A 15,416-nucleotide genomic window follows, 5' to 3' on the forward strand; every position below is an offset into this window, starting at 1 on the left:
AAAAGATGAATCCAAACCAATTGTGCAATTTAGTTAACACTAACGCACCAATGTTAGTTCCCAAGTATTGACATTACCATGGTAATGTAAGATGCTAACAATGGGGAAAACTGGGTGAAGGGTATACAGAAACCGCTGTACTGTCTTTGCAACTTCTCTATAAATATAAAACTATTCAGAAGTGAAGAACTATTTGATAATACTCGTAATTCATCAAACTAAACATGCTAATGTTTGATAAATTGTCGCAGCCCCTCACAAGGGGCCCTATCTGTCACAGCGGCGGCGAATGTCGGGGCGGCGGAGACAATAACCAATTCCACAACTCTTACAAGAGAAGTGGGGCCAGGAGGGTCACTCTGAGGAGTCGAACCCAGCTTCAGTCCCAGGAGTTTATTTTATAGTCAATACAGCAAACAGTGAAGCAGATAACAGAACAATGGGCTTTGGGTGAATAACAATAAGTTTCGGGCAAGGGAGGAGGAATTCAGGTAAACAAGCCAATCAGTAACGGGTTTAGAAAAACAAGTCGTGACAAGTCTCAACATGTTGGGGACAAGTCTCAACATGTTGTGCAGCATAGAGGCCTTTATACATCCATATTTCAATGGCACATATCCCCACAATAAATATATCTTATCTATACAAGCTTGAACTTAAAGCACAATTGGATTCATTTTCATGTATGTTTTATCTTAGCTTTTTGTATTTTCACGTATTTGAGATCGTAACAGTTTTGTAACTGTCTATTCTGCATTTCACATTCAGGGTCACTATGAGTTGGAATCGACTCGACAATAATGGGATTGGTTTTTTGGGATTGCCCATCAACGTTTCCCCCGTCTTTAGAATTCTTCATGAACATTATTTTGTCCAAGGAAATTACAGTTCACAAACTCACATTGAAAAGGGCATTTCCAAATAATATACCACAATCAGTCAGAAATATGATTGTATAATAATGTCATGGTTTTTAAATTCAGAAAATCCATTAAAACAGAAGTTAGACACATATTAGGGATAGTTTAGTTTCATTAAAAAAGGTTCCATATCTATAAGTAAATTTGAATAGCCCTTGGTAAGTTAAATGGGATATGACTAAGAAATGAGAGAGAGATTAGATAATTAAGAACATGAAAAGAGTAAGATAAAGGATGCTGAATCGAGGAGCATGATTTCTGAAAATGTAATTAGTGGAGACTAAACCTGCCAACTTATTTGGTAACCATTTGTAGACAACATTGTAAACAATAGTTTAATCTAATTAAAAGTACTGCTTCTTACTTAGGATGCTTGTGTTATGTAGTTCAATAAAAAAAAGTAGTAGCTTAGGTGGCAAAATGGTATCTAACATTGATTTTCTTGTTCAAGAATATAGAGGAAATCAAAGCATGAGTGCAGGGCCATGCTCACAAATAACCACAGAAATTATTGTGCTTCTTTTGATGTAATAGTTTCACTCCCTAGATAAATAATAATCCTACGTAACTTAAGCACTGAACAGTTGCATTTCATAGACATTATTATTTTATTCTTTCAAGTTTATGTGAAATAAGTATTATTTCAAAATTTTAATATATAGATAAAAAAATAAAAAAACACCAGAATTTAATTAATTTGGTCAAATTCAGACAGTGAAAAAGTAATAGAGCTGAGAGAACAACTAGTTGTATATTCTTTAAGACACATCATTCACTTCCTTCAGTGTTAGTCCAGATGCCTTCTGGTGATAAAGATGGAGAGTATCAATTATTTTTAACCCCAACTGCCTCTATTTTGAGTTCTTTACTTTGATTCATCCCTTGCCTTGTTAGGAAAAGGTTTAATTTTTTTTTCAAGAAAGACGTGTGTTGTTTATACCATGAACCCATTTAAATGGGAAGCTTTTATTTTTGCTCCCTAAACAAGGAAATACAAATTGACGGGTAATAAAATTTGTCATTTTCAAAACCTTCCCCTCAAACTTTTGACTTTGTCTTATTGTGATGTTTTTTCAGAAGAGAATTTTAAATCTGGCAATATTTTTGTTTCTTTATTAAAACTTGCCAACATAGTGATTTGTGCAATTTCTCTCTGCTCTAAGAGGTCTACTTAATTTTATCCTCTTCACTATTTTTTCTGCTCTTTATCTTTCTTTGTATAATAACTCTGGTATAACTGTAACTTTTGCACTATGTTTACATATTCTAGAACTCTTCAAGATAGTTACAAGATTATTTACTTTGCCCATTGTACCATAGTGGTTTTTGATAGCTGTTTTCTTGTTTATTTGTTTATTTGTTTGCTGGTTGTTATGTTCCTTGGCTGGTTGGATTGACACAGTGGCTGCAAAAATGGGCTCAAGCATAACAACAACTGTGAGGATGGCGCAGGATCTGGCAGTGTTCCGTTCTGTTGTACATAGGGCGGCTATGAGTCAGAACCGATTCGAGGGCACCAAACAACAACAGCACTCTGTCTATATTTTCATTATCTTCCTTCTCATATAATCTAGTTACCCAGTCAGTTCGTCATTTTAATATTTGCTGTTTCTTAAGATATAATTAAAAAAAAAAAATTCTGTTAAAGATACAAAAAACAAAAGACACTTTTATCAGTTTTTCTTCTGGTTTCCGTAGAAAATTTTTCTCAGAAATTGTCCCCTTCAAGATAGTTACAAGATAATTTATTTTGCCCATCGTGCTGTAGTGGTTTTTGACTGCTGGGCTTTTTGTTTGTTTGTTTGTTTATTTGTTTGCTGGTTGTTATGTTTCTTGGCTGGTTGGATGGCTGATTTTAAGACAACTTCTAATTCCTTCTTGCTTTTTTTATTCTCATGTAAGCAGGAAAGATCTTTGGTTCTGGAGCCAATAACTTGATATTTCTTACCCATATTAGGAATTAAGGGTGAGTCAACACTTCAATTTTATAATTAAAAATTCCAAAAACTTTATAGAAATTTTAAAAAATTCTAGCCAATAGGTGGAATAGCATTGAGTATGTTTTCAACATTCTGAATAATTGATTTCATTCTGCCTTTACTAGTTATCATTATTTTTGTACTAGGAACTCAGGAGAGCTGACACCCAGGCCATTTTAAAAGAGATTGATTCTACTACAGTGATTCAGCCATTAGAGTAAGTATAGGCCAATATACTAGCAGCAACAAAACATTAGCATTTAAATTATAGATTTTAACTTCTTTATTACCAAAGAATGCGCGCCAACATGTGGCCTTCACCTAATTCCAAAGTTTTAAATGAAATAAATATTAAAAATTGTTTGCATTATAATTCTCTGCTCAGTATATCCTCATCTTAAATAGTATAATCCAGAAGACATTTTATGCAGCTGACTTCCTATATCATCTTAATACCTGCCCCCCAAATTAGCAAAGTTTTCTATTAATTTTTACATGGTAGATTAGTATTTGATTAGTATATTACTTTAACTTCTAAATCTTAGTTCCTTCATTTAATCCCTTCATGATATAATGGAAGCATAAACTAGTTTCTAAAATTTTTAATTCACAATTAGCAACTTCATTTTGCAAAGTTGTTTAGCTGATAGTCTTCTTCAAATTAATTGTGGGCTTCCTTTGAAAATAAGCTTGACACCAAACTTTTCTCATGGCATTTTTCATCTCTGTATTCCTCAAGGTATAGATTAAGGGATTGAACATAGGAGCAATGATGGTGTAAAATAGAGCAAATACTTTATCCTCAGGCAATGTGGTAGGAGGCCTAAGGTAGGCAAAGATTGAAGGTCCAAAAAATAAGACCACCACAGTCATATGAGACCCACAGGTAGACAGGGCCTTGCGTCTTCCCTCAGCTGAGTGATTTCTTAAGGTAAATAGTATAATGACATAAGAAACAAATAAGACAAAAAAGGTTACTAAGACGACCATACCTGAATTGGCAACCACAAGAACACCAGTGATGTAGGTATCAGTACAGGCAACTTTTAGCAAAGGGAAGATATCACAAAAATAGTGATCAATTTCATTAGGACCACAAAAGGGTAACAGGATTGCCATAAATAATTGAGGAAAGGAATGTACTGCCCCACCAGCCCAGGCAGCTAAGACAAGAAGATTACATCTTGTTCTGTTCATGATAATCATGTAGTGGAGAGGTTTGCAGATAGCAACATAGCGATCAAAGGCCATGGCAGTAAGAATGAAGACCTCAATACCGCCAAAGAAGTGCAGGGTGAAGACCTGTAGCATGCAATTACCGTAAGAGATGGATTTAGTCTCCACTAGCAGGTCACCAATCAGCTTAGGTGTGACACTAGAGGTATAGCAGATGTCCACAGAAGACAAGTGGCTAAGGAAATAGTACATTGGTTGGTGGAAAAGGGAGCTGCATAGAATGGAAACAAGGATCAGAAGGTTTCCTACCAAGAGGGAAACATAACAGAATAAGAACAGCACAAAACAAAATAGTTGCATATTTGGGTCATAAGAAAGTCCCAAAAGAATGAATTCTGAGATGTTTCTCTGGCTTTCCATACATATCAGTTTGGTGTATGTTATAAACAAATGAGTTGAGTATCTGAAAATAAAGAAAACATGAATGCCGATCAAGAATTAGCAGTATAATAACAATAATATAAAATATACCAAAAAAGGATTAGCATGAATTAATAGTAATATTAATTATTCTGTTTATAGATTGAGCTGCTTTTTCTTTTATATTATCTTATTTTACAAATCTATTGTGAAATGATTTTATAATAGGAATAATTATGTATTTTATTCAATTTACCACTAAGTTTAAAGAATATTTTTAATGTTACCTTGATAATGAAGAAAACATTTTTACTGTTAATTATGATTTTGATAACAAATGCTTAATCTACTTAAAACATTAAAAAAAAAAAAATACTTTGCCTATTTTTAAAAGAGTGTGTGCCTTGTCCTTATGATCAACTTTCTTTTTCACAGCATGATCTGGTCCACTGCCTCTGAATTATCTGGAAGCATATGCTCAGGAAATTTAAATATGTTTAAAACATCTTACCTCTAATTGCTGAATTTTAGTGATATGTAGCATACTCTTGGTTGCCATGTGAACAAACATTGCAAATGGATTTAGTAATGTAGATTTGGTTACATTTGAAAGTGTACAGAAAAGAATTTCAATTAATGACTGAAGTTGTAAAAAATAATCAGGAAATTAATTCATTTCTCCTATTACACTTCACCTGTTAAAAACTACTTTTAAGAACATACTGTTATTCAGGTTTGTGAAGGCAAAAGGAGAGAAAACAATTGAATTGCTCAAGTATTTTGAAATGTGCATATTTTATGGCTTCTGCTAGCAATTTCATGCTTTTATATACATTCTAGGCAACAAATGTCAATAAGAGAAGATTATAACAAATATAACAAAGTTTAGTTGTCATTTATGCTCTTTGCTTCATGAACAAATAGATGAAAAATTCACGAATCACGTACATCTTTTGATTAATCTTGAGACATTTGCAAGGGAAAAAAAGACATAGAATAGAAACAACGCACTTCCAAGGGCTATTTATCCAGTTATGAGAAATTGTAAGGTACCCAGTGGAGCTACCTTCTACCTTAGAATCTGATGTAACAGTCAGTTGGCTGTCCAGATATTTATTAAAACACAGAATGCTTTTGTAGGAAGGTTGTTTAGAAACCATCAGATCCTGTGATACGTAAATCCGAAATCTGTATTACTTGCAGTCTTTGAAATTTTTCATGGTAAATAGATAATAACCATGGTACTTAAAAAAATAAGGCATATTGTGAGAAAATCAATTCTGTTTTTAACTGATATTCAAAAATTTAATTTCATCAAGGAAAAAGTCTCGGTTTGTTCCTACTATGACTTTGGTGCCACTCTAAGACTCCCATTCTTTCATTTTTTAAACAAACCAAAAATAATTATCAGGCTCATAATGTTCAGCACTTAAAAATAAGTAAATACATTTTAAGATTTTTTGGTTCATTGTCCTGTATTTTTCTTCTTATAACTAATGTTGATTTCTCGTTTATGAGATGATACAATGTTTGTTTTTCAAATACATACATTTACCTGAAACAAACGGATTTAAAGATAATTAAAACGTAAGTAAGCTGGTGAGCAATTTAAAAGTAGACGTGGCTGGATTAATCCAAACCCCTGTCTTTCAATAAAACAGACAAAAATCAAGAGGCTCTAAGTAATTTCTCAGGGTTAGAAGGTAACACTCTGGATACTAGAAGCCAAATATCCCAGTTCTCACTGTCTGGTTTTGCACCCATGCTTTAGAGCAGAGTGTGACAGGATAGGGGGCAGGGATGGCATGGAATATGCACGTTGACAAGTTATCCAAACACACTGGGACAATTCTCCGATTGTAAGTCATTTTGAAATAATTTTCTTTTAGTTTTACCAACATGTAAATTCAGTCAGTCAAGATGCTTGCTTGTTTTCTAGATCATCAAAGGAGTTTAATCTAAAAGTTCTTTAAGTCTCATCCTCTCTGGGAGCATGCTATTATAATCACTGCTGTTAGCAAAGGTGTACAGGAAAATAAATATGGTCAGGTGAGAAAGAACTACTGATATAAAAACAAATCATATTTCTTGTCCTTGTAGACAGTAAGGAAAGCTCCTAGGAGAAAGGTGAAATCATAATCCATGAAAGGGAAGAAATACTAGGCAAGTAGGGCTTAAGCAGCACCAAGACAGAGGAAGAAATATTGAGGGCTATAAAATAAACTGACCCGTTGTGAATCTTGGGCTAATTGCATAATTTCTTTAAGCCTCATTTTCCTCATCTATGTAATTGAGATATCAATACATCATTCATAAATATAATGATAAATATATGAAGTGACATAAAATACCCTAATATCATACATGGTTCATGGCACACAAGTTATTTTACTTTTACTTCCTTTCTTCTTTGAGTGAGGAGTTAGTTTACCAACTACTGAAACTGCCATGTACATACATACAAGCAAGTTCAAGGAAGATATAAACAACCACCCCCACCAAAAAAAAAAAAATCATAGTACACATTTAAAGAAGATGGTCAGGTAAACTTCAATTTAGACAGTCTATTAGTTAAAAAATAATAAGTTACTCTGATGATAGATTGGCTATTTTAGAGCATTTCTTAACATTAACCAGTAAAACAAATTTTTTTCTTGCACTAAAAAAACTTGTCAAACGATTACTTCTTTGATAGTATTGTATAAATTCTGTATACCATTTTTGATGTTCTCTCAGCATAATAAGAACAGATGCTCTGTTAGTAAAAGTACAGTTTCCACTACCAGTTAAATTTTCTAGCAGAGGATTCTGAATGTGCCATGCTATAAACTTACCTTAGTTTATGATGATGAATCTGGTCTATTTTAGGATGGCATGTTTATTGAAATATGGGAAATTCTTCGTTATCACAGATATTCAAGCATAAATAAGGTTATTCCTTGATATGAATATGAAGGAAGATATATTAGCACCAGAGTGGGGCTCAGTAAATTCACTGCCAACCTGAAGATTTCATTAACTTTAACTCTACTGTTCTCAACTGAAATTCTGTTTGTGTACATTTAAAACTGAAATGTGCTCTAGCTTTTTTATACTAATTAAATTATCATATAATTCAAAAGAAGTTATAGGTTTAAGAAAGAAAATATATAGAAAAAAAGCAAATAGAATATACTCAGTATAAACATGGCTGATGGGCTTTCACCAAACTAAGGCAGAATGGGTAATTCATGGACCATCAAGTCTGAGATGGGCAGCTTTAGGCTGCAGCAGAAAGAATTTCTTCCTGAGATACACACTGTGGTAATTCTTCTTCAGCATCTAAATCTGAAATAAAATGCAGAGAATTGCAAACCAATAATTCAAGCACACGCAGGTTAATTCTCTAAAACTATGTATAGAATCTCAAAATCCCTTAGAACATTTTACAGGTTTGCCAGGGTAGTGGACTTTACATATCCACTAAACCATCAGGGATACAAAGAAAAGTATATCTTTATTCCACAGAAAAGCAAGCTATGACTTCTCAATGCAGATTTAACATCTTAACACTACTTAAGACTAAAAAGTAAACAAAAAGAGTTTTGAAATTCCAAAAAAATCTTACACACATATTTAAGTCCTAAGAGTCATCTATTTGATGTGCATGCCAGAAGGAAATTTCATAAGCGGAATATAAACTTATGTGACAATGAAGAGAGAATTGATAGGTTTTTGAAAGCTCTAAGTAATCATATTCCCAGAAGCATTTCAAAGTATGTCTTTGCCAAATGGCATTAATTGGCTTTCCACCATAATGGCCCTGGTGCCTCTGGGCATTTTCTGGTCCTAGCTTTAATTTCCATAGATGCCCCAACATGTTATAGTCAGACAAAGAGCAGTTCACAACACCCTTCTTACTTTGTGCTCATCTAGCTTTCTGAAGAATAGAGGGAAAAATAACATAGCCTGGAATAATATCAGGTCAGCCATCAGGAAATCTGAGACGCGAGAACCAAAGACAGGCATTTACAGTCCAATATGGATCACTATCAAGAGTAACCTAGGTGGTTAGAAGTAGATCGACCAATAAAATCAGTGACCTGCAAGATTATGACTACCAAAGAAACAAACGAACAAACCCATTGCCATCAAGTAGATTCCAACTCATAGTGACTCTTTAGTACAGAGCGGAACTGCCCCACAGAGTTTCCAAGGAGCGAGTAGCGGACTCGAACTGCTCAGCTTTTTTGGGTTAGCAGCCCAAAAGTCTTAAATCAACTCCAAGTCCAAAATCTCCTGCGGCAAAATTCCTCTTCAACTGTGAAATCTAGAATACAAGTTGTCTGCTTCCAAAATACAGTGGTGGAACAGGCACAAGGTAGACATTTCCATTACAAATGGGAGAAATTGGAGGGAAAGAAGGGATAACAGGCACCAAACAAGTCAGCAAAACATATTACATTAGCTCTCAAGGTTTGAAAATAATCCTCTGGTCTCTGAGATCATTTAGACAATAGTCTTTTGATCCAGACTCTGGGTGTTGGCCACTCTCTCTGGATTCTGGGTGAAGACCCCTCAGCCCTAGGTTTCAGCTCTGCCTTCCAGGCCTGCTGGAAGGGCAACCTTGCCCCTTTACATTTAGGTGGCCCCATTCTCCTACTCCACCTGAGTGGTGACTCTACCCCCACTGTCTGAGCAGGCTCGTTCTTCTGTCTCTTGGGCATGGCAGCCCTATCCTCTCAGCTTTGGGCAGTGGATCTGGCACCATCCCACTGGCACTCATTAAAGGCAGCCGCATGCTCTGGAACCAAGTTGGTGAGGACCTGCCCTGCTGGGGAAAGTGTTCCAAAGCTCTTTAGCTCCACTGATAAGTTCCTGAAGGCACCTCACTCCCCCAGTAAACCTTGGCCTGCAGGCACTCAGCTCTCACACCAAAGGTCAGCAAGCCTAGCTCCATCATTAAGTGCCCGGAGGCACCCTACTCAGCAAGAAGACTTTTTTTCAAATGCACTCAGCTCTATTGCTCTGTGGGTCGGCTTCTGTTCTGTCTCATACTTGTCTCCTGGTTCTGCTGCCACTGTTTCTCTGCTGCTGTTTCTTGCCTTTTGCACCAACTCAGGTGTTACAACTCTCACTTCCTTCTGAGTCCTCGAAAGGATTATCTTTGATGTCCATAATTGAACACTCTCTTCAAGGCAACCTAGGCTTTTACTATTAGGCACTTTAAAACTCTTCTAGCTTCTACCCATTACTCAATTCCAAAACTGCTTAAACATTGTAGGTATCTGTTAGAGCAGCAGTCCACTCCCAATACCAAATTTTGTCTTAGTTATCTAGGGCTACTATAACAGAAATACCACAAGTGGACGGCTTTAACAAACAGAAATTTATTCTCTCACAGTTTAGGAGGCTAGAAGTCTGAATTCAGGGTGCCAGTTTCAGGGACAGCGTTTCTTTCTCTGTTGTTTCTGGTGGAATGTCCTTGTCATTGATCATCCCATGGTCTAGGAGCTTCTCAGCACAGGGACCCCAGATCCAAAGGACACACACTGGTCTCAGCACTTTTTTCTTAGTGGTATGGGGTCCCACTCCTCTCTGCTTGCTTCTGTCTTTTATATCTCAAAAAAAAGTTTGACTTAAAATCCAAAGAAAGCAAGCCCATTGCCTTCGAGTCAATTCCAACTTATAGTGACCCTATAGGACAGAGTAGAACTGACCCATCAGTGTCCAAGGAGCGGCTGGTGGATTCGAGCTGTTTAGCAGCTGAGCTCTTGGCCACTGAGCCATCAGGGTTCTGAGACTGACTCAAGATACAACCTAATCCTGTAGATTGAGTCCTGCCTCATTAATATAACTGCCTCTAATTTGTCCATGTTAACATCATAGAGGTGAGGATTTACAACACATAGGATAATCACATCAGATCACAAAATGGTGGACAACCACACAATACTGGGAATCATGGCCCAGCCAAGTTGACACACATTTTGGGGGGACACAATTAAATCCGTAATAGTAATTTTCTTTGTGCTGAAATTTTCTTTGTCTGATAATTACATATACTATCTTTCTTTCCGCTGGTTTTAACATTGCATATAGTTTTTCATCCCTTTACTTCTAACCTAATTGTGCTTTTATATTTAAAGTCCATTTTCTGTATGCAGCATGCGTTTAGTAGGGTTGTGTTTTGTTTGTATTCTAATTGGTAATCTCTGCCTTTTAAATGGAGTGTTTAGACCATTCGAACTGAATGTGGTTATTGATATGGTTAAGTTTATGTCTATCATCTTGATGTTTGCTTTATATTTATCCTATCCGTTTATCCCTCCTTCCTCTTCCTCTTCTTTCTTTTGGATCAATTGAGTATTTTTATTATTCCATTTTATTTTCTTGGTTTATTAGCTATATTTTTTTGGTTACTTTAGTGGTTATTTTAGAGTTTATAGTAGGCAACTTTAACATACCACAGCTACCTTCAAGTGATTTTATACTTCGTATATCATATAATTTCTTCCTATGTGTCCTTTATGTATTGTTATCATACATTCTATATCTACATAGGTTGCAAACAATAAATATATTGTCATTAATTTTAAAACAAGGTCTGTGAGCTAGTTACTGTGATCTTGAACAAGTTATTCCTAGAAGCTTTCTTTCTTTTTTTTTTTTGTCTGATTAATGGAGGGAATAATTAGCATGAAAGTGTCTTTTTTTAAGGATTAAATCAGAACTGCATTTAAAATGTTTAATACTGGGACTGGCATATAATTACCTTCCCCAAATGTCTGTGAAAATAACTGTGATTATTTTCCCTAAGATTATTTATCTGCTCTAGGTGAGATGTTATAAAATATTGATTTTTCTGAATGCTTACGTGTCTTCATGTGACTGTGATGCACAGATATATTGTTCTGTTTATAGAGGGGACACCAACTATTTATCAGCACAGATGACTCTAAGTCTATACACCTTGTAGAGTTGCAAAGACTTAGGGGAAAGTGTCTGATAGTAATCAGAATAGAAGTCTCTTTCTCTTTCTCTCTTTCTGTTCCAGACTTCTTTTAACTCTCCAGTGTCTTTGAAAAATAAGTGTGAGTTCTGTTCTACCAATAGGAGCATGAGATTTGTTTTGATTTTAATTTGTTTTGCTTATTCTCTTTTCTTTTGTTTTCTACAATCCATTTCTCCATTTCAACGATGACAGTTCATTGCTGTTGAGGATTGTTAATGGTCCAGGAGAAAGTAGGGGGCAGTAGGCCATTGACTTAATTGCTAACTGATTCCTATGCATCTATATTGCTTTTTTTCATGACTCCTGTTGGGATTCTGTATCACTTTCCTTCTCTCTTTGATTTTTTTTTGTCCTCTCCCTCTCCAGAAGCAGAGACTTCCTCCAGTGCAAACCCAGTGCTCCAAGAGGGCTACACAAGTTTCCCTCCTGCTCTTCAGAGGAGAGATTAGCCAGAGCTGGCAGAATTTCCTGAGCCTCTCTGGGTCTGAATAACAGTACTAACCTCTAGAGATACAGTGTCCAGAGCCTGGCTCGTGAAAAAGTGGAAAGTAAATTTACAGCCTGAAATAAACTTTGTAAAAAAATGAAAATTCCCAGGAGGCTGAAGAATATAAGTTTGGACAACTGATCAGCATTATTTGGTGAGGATCATCTAAGAAATGCATTTGGGCAAACAATTTCTTATCTTTTTCACAGTCAAAAAAATTTTTATGTTCTCTTCTTAGTTTATATTTTCCTCTTCCACAGCAAATTTGTCAGGTGTAGGCATAAAAGAGACGACTCCTAGGATATACATATGCCAGAGCTTTAGCTGATATTTCAAAATGCTGTTGTTTACTTTAGAATTTGAGCAATTATCAGGGAGTTATTTAAAATCCTAGACCACTTTCTTCTGGAATGAATACACACTTTTCTGTGAATCCAGGGTAGTTTCTGGGGTAACTAAAACTTTAATTTCCTTACAAAAGAGTAGCATTTTCCTCCTAGGAAAGTAATCTGGAAGACATTTTCAAAGAATTGACCTAGATTTGCTTAAACCACTGGTATATAATCCTACATTTTATTACAGATTTAAATGCTAGTGAATGGTTAGCAAACTGTAACTCAGGGGAGATGTGTGACCAAGATATTTTCCTGAGTAATTTAAAACTAACTTGAAGGCCATCCAGAATTGATGTACGGGTAATCATGTTTATTATCTTTGTTTTGGAATTTATTCTGTTATTCTGAGGCTGTAAATTGAGATATGGCATATCAAGATTTAAGCTATAGTATAAACTTTTTTTTTTTTTTTTTTTACAATGTTTAGTTTTGATTGTGTATTATAAACAGGGTTTGAGTTTTTGGAAAATATATTTAAAAAGAATGAAGTATTTAGATTGTCAGTGACCTTCCAGCCTCTCATCGTTGGAGAATTTTCCACATTTCAAAAGACCATTCTCCTAAAATTGTTTAGATTCATTGGAATCCAGTAAGGTAAGACTGTATAAGTCACATGCTAATACCTACAAGAGAAACTGTGTGTATTTAGTGGTAGCACTAGTTGACTTAGAGTAGAACCTAGATTTTACAATGCTGACTGACACTATAAGGGGCAAACAGGATTGTTAAACAATACTACAAGAGGTGTTAATTGACTTTTGAGCTTTAATAGCATGAAAAATATAGGCTACTGATTTAATATGAAGTGCCCAGATAATCAATGATATCACCATATCAATTTAATTTTGTCAACAACATATCATCCATGTTAATGTTTTTCCTGATTGCCTTCCCAAATGTATGTTGCAGTTTTATTTTTGTATAATTCATCAAGAGATCTGATTGGAGACATTTGTGTCTGTTTGCAGGACAATGTAACTAGTTCCTAATCCCTACATTCAAAGCAAGAAGAGGGGAAGAAAAATATATATACTTGGGAGTTATATACCACTTATCTTACCTTAGAATTTCTTAATATAATCTCATGTATCCCTCATTATTTACATGATGTATCTATACTTCAGTTTAATAGACGTTCTAAGTCCAATTTAGGGAGTTTCTTAGTCATCTAGTGCTGCTATAACAGACATACCACAAGTGGATGGTTTTAACAAAGAGAAATTTATTTCTTCACAGTAAATTAGGATAAAAGTCCACATTCAGGGCATCAGCTCCAGGGAAGGCTTTCTCTCTCTGTCAGCTCTGGAGGAAGGTCCTTGTCATCAGTCTACCCTTTGGTCTGGGAGCATCTCAGTGCAGGAACCTCGGGCCCAAAGGATGAGCTCTACTCCTGGCACTGCTTTCTTGGTGGTATGAGGTCCCCAACTCTCTGCTTACTTCCTTTTCGTTTTATCTCTTGTAAAATAAAAGGTGGTGCAGGCCACACTCCAGGGAAACTCCATTTACATTGGATCAGGGATGTGACCTTAGTAAGGGTGTTACAATCCCATCCTAATCCTCTTTAAAATAAAATTACAATCACAAAATGGAGAACAACCACACAATACAGGAATCATGGCCCAGCCAAACTGATATACACATTTTGGGGGAGAGATAACTCAGTCCATGACAGGGAGTGTGAATGTTTTGCCCAAGTGGGAATGTTAGAGTAGATGGAGTCATTCAAAATAGTTATCTTTATTCCTTGTTAAAATTTTGTCATAAATGGTAATAGAAATTAAACTATATGTAACAATTTTGGGGAATAAGGTGTAGAGAGAGTTTAAAGTCATGCTGTATAATTGATTGTCATCTTCTAATAATCTACAAAGGTGTTCTTTTTTTTTTTTTACTTGATGACAGTTACTACATAAAACCTAAGAATCAAAGATTTAAACAAGAAATTAGCCACACTTCAGGTTCTATTATTTCACCTGATGTCAAACATTTGAACATCAGAAATATCTCTAATGTGGGAAGGAAATTCAGCTTTTTGTATCTGTTTCTTCCAACACTCTAAAATAACATGATTTGATTACACGAGTATTTTAATTCTTAAGTCATTCTACTAAGTAGACTTGCTGATTATTTAATAATTCTTATTAAATTAATCTCAATTTATGCACATAAATACAAAATAATTCAACATAATCTTTTCATAAACCATCATTTGCAATTCTGTGACTTTTAAAAAATTTTTTTTATTGTACTTTAGATAAAGGTTTACAGAGCAAATAGTTTCTCATTAAACAGTTAGTACACATATTGTTTTATGACATTGGTTAAGAACCCCAGAACGTGTCAACACTCTCCCTTATCGACCCTGAGGACTTTTTTTTGGTGAAAATATACAAAGCCAGAGTTACACCATTATGAAAGTTTCTACATGTACAATTCAGTGACATCGATTACATTCTTCCAGCTGTGCTGCTATTCTCACTATCCTTTTCCAAATTATTCTATAACCATTATCTCCAACTCACTGTCCCCTAGGCTTCCCATCAAACCTTTTGAGTTGCTGTTGTCAATTTGATCTCACATAGATAATTTTTTTTTTTACCTTAAATGAAGGTTTGCAGAACAAATAGTTTCTCAGTAAACAGTTAGTACACATATTGCCCTATGACAAAGGTTAACAACCATGACATGTTAACACTGTCCCTTCTCAACCTTGGGTTCCCTATCACCAGGTTTCCTGTCCCCTCCTGCCTTCTAGTCCTTGTCCCTGGACTGCTGTGCCTCATTAGTCCTGTTTTGTTTTCTGAGGCTGTCCAGTCCCGGCTGAACGGTGAACTTCAGGAGGGGTTTCATCATTGAGCTAAAAGGGTGTCCGGGGGTCATGCTCTCGGGGTTTCTCCAGTCTGTCAGGCCAGTAAATCTGGTCTTTTTTTTGTGAGTTAGAATTCTGTTCTACATCCTTTTCCAGCTCTGCCCAGGACCCTCTATTGTGACTCCGGTCAGAGCAGTCAGTGGTGGTAGCCAGGCACCATCTAGCTCTACTGGACA

The 15,416-nt window shown here is 35.6% G+C and overlaps 1 protein-coding gene across 1 annotated transcript; it reads right to left on the minus strand.

Moving 5' to 3' along the window:
* Nucleotides 1-3,538: 3,538 nt before the first annotated feature.
* On the minus strand, nucleotides 3,539-4,496 carry LOC101348750 (olfactory receptor 4P4-like). Its single transcript, XM_004390952.2, has one exon. It carries the CDS (start codon nucleotides 4,493-4,495, stop codon nucleotides 3,539-3,541), a length of 957 nt encoding a protein of 318 aa, XP_004391009.1. The 5' UTR covers nucleotide 4,496.
* Between the last annotated feature and the right edge of the window lie 10,920 nt (nucleotides 4,497-15,416).

This window comes from Trichechus manatus, unplaced genomic scaffold (genome assembly GCF_000243295.1).
Source record: "Trichechus manatus latirostris isolate Lorelei unplaced genomic scaffold, TriManLat1.0 scaffold00362, whole genome shotgun sequence".
Taxonomy (NCBI): Eukaryota; Metazoa; Chordata; class Mammalia; order Sirenia; family Trichechidae; genus Trichechus; species Trichechus manatus.

What these genes read in the sequence shown, in the direction of transcription:
- LOC101348750 (XM_004390952.2), bottom strand. Translation starts at nt 4,495, where the DNA reads ATGGAAAGCCAGAGAAACATCTCAGAATTCATTCTTTTGGGACTTTCT.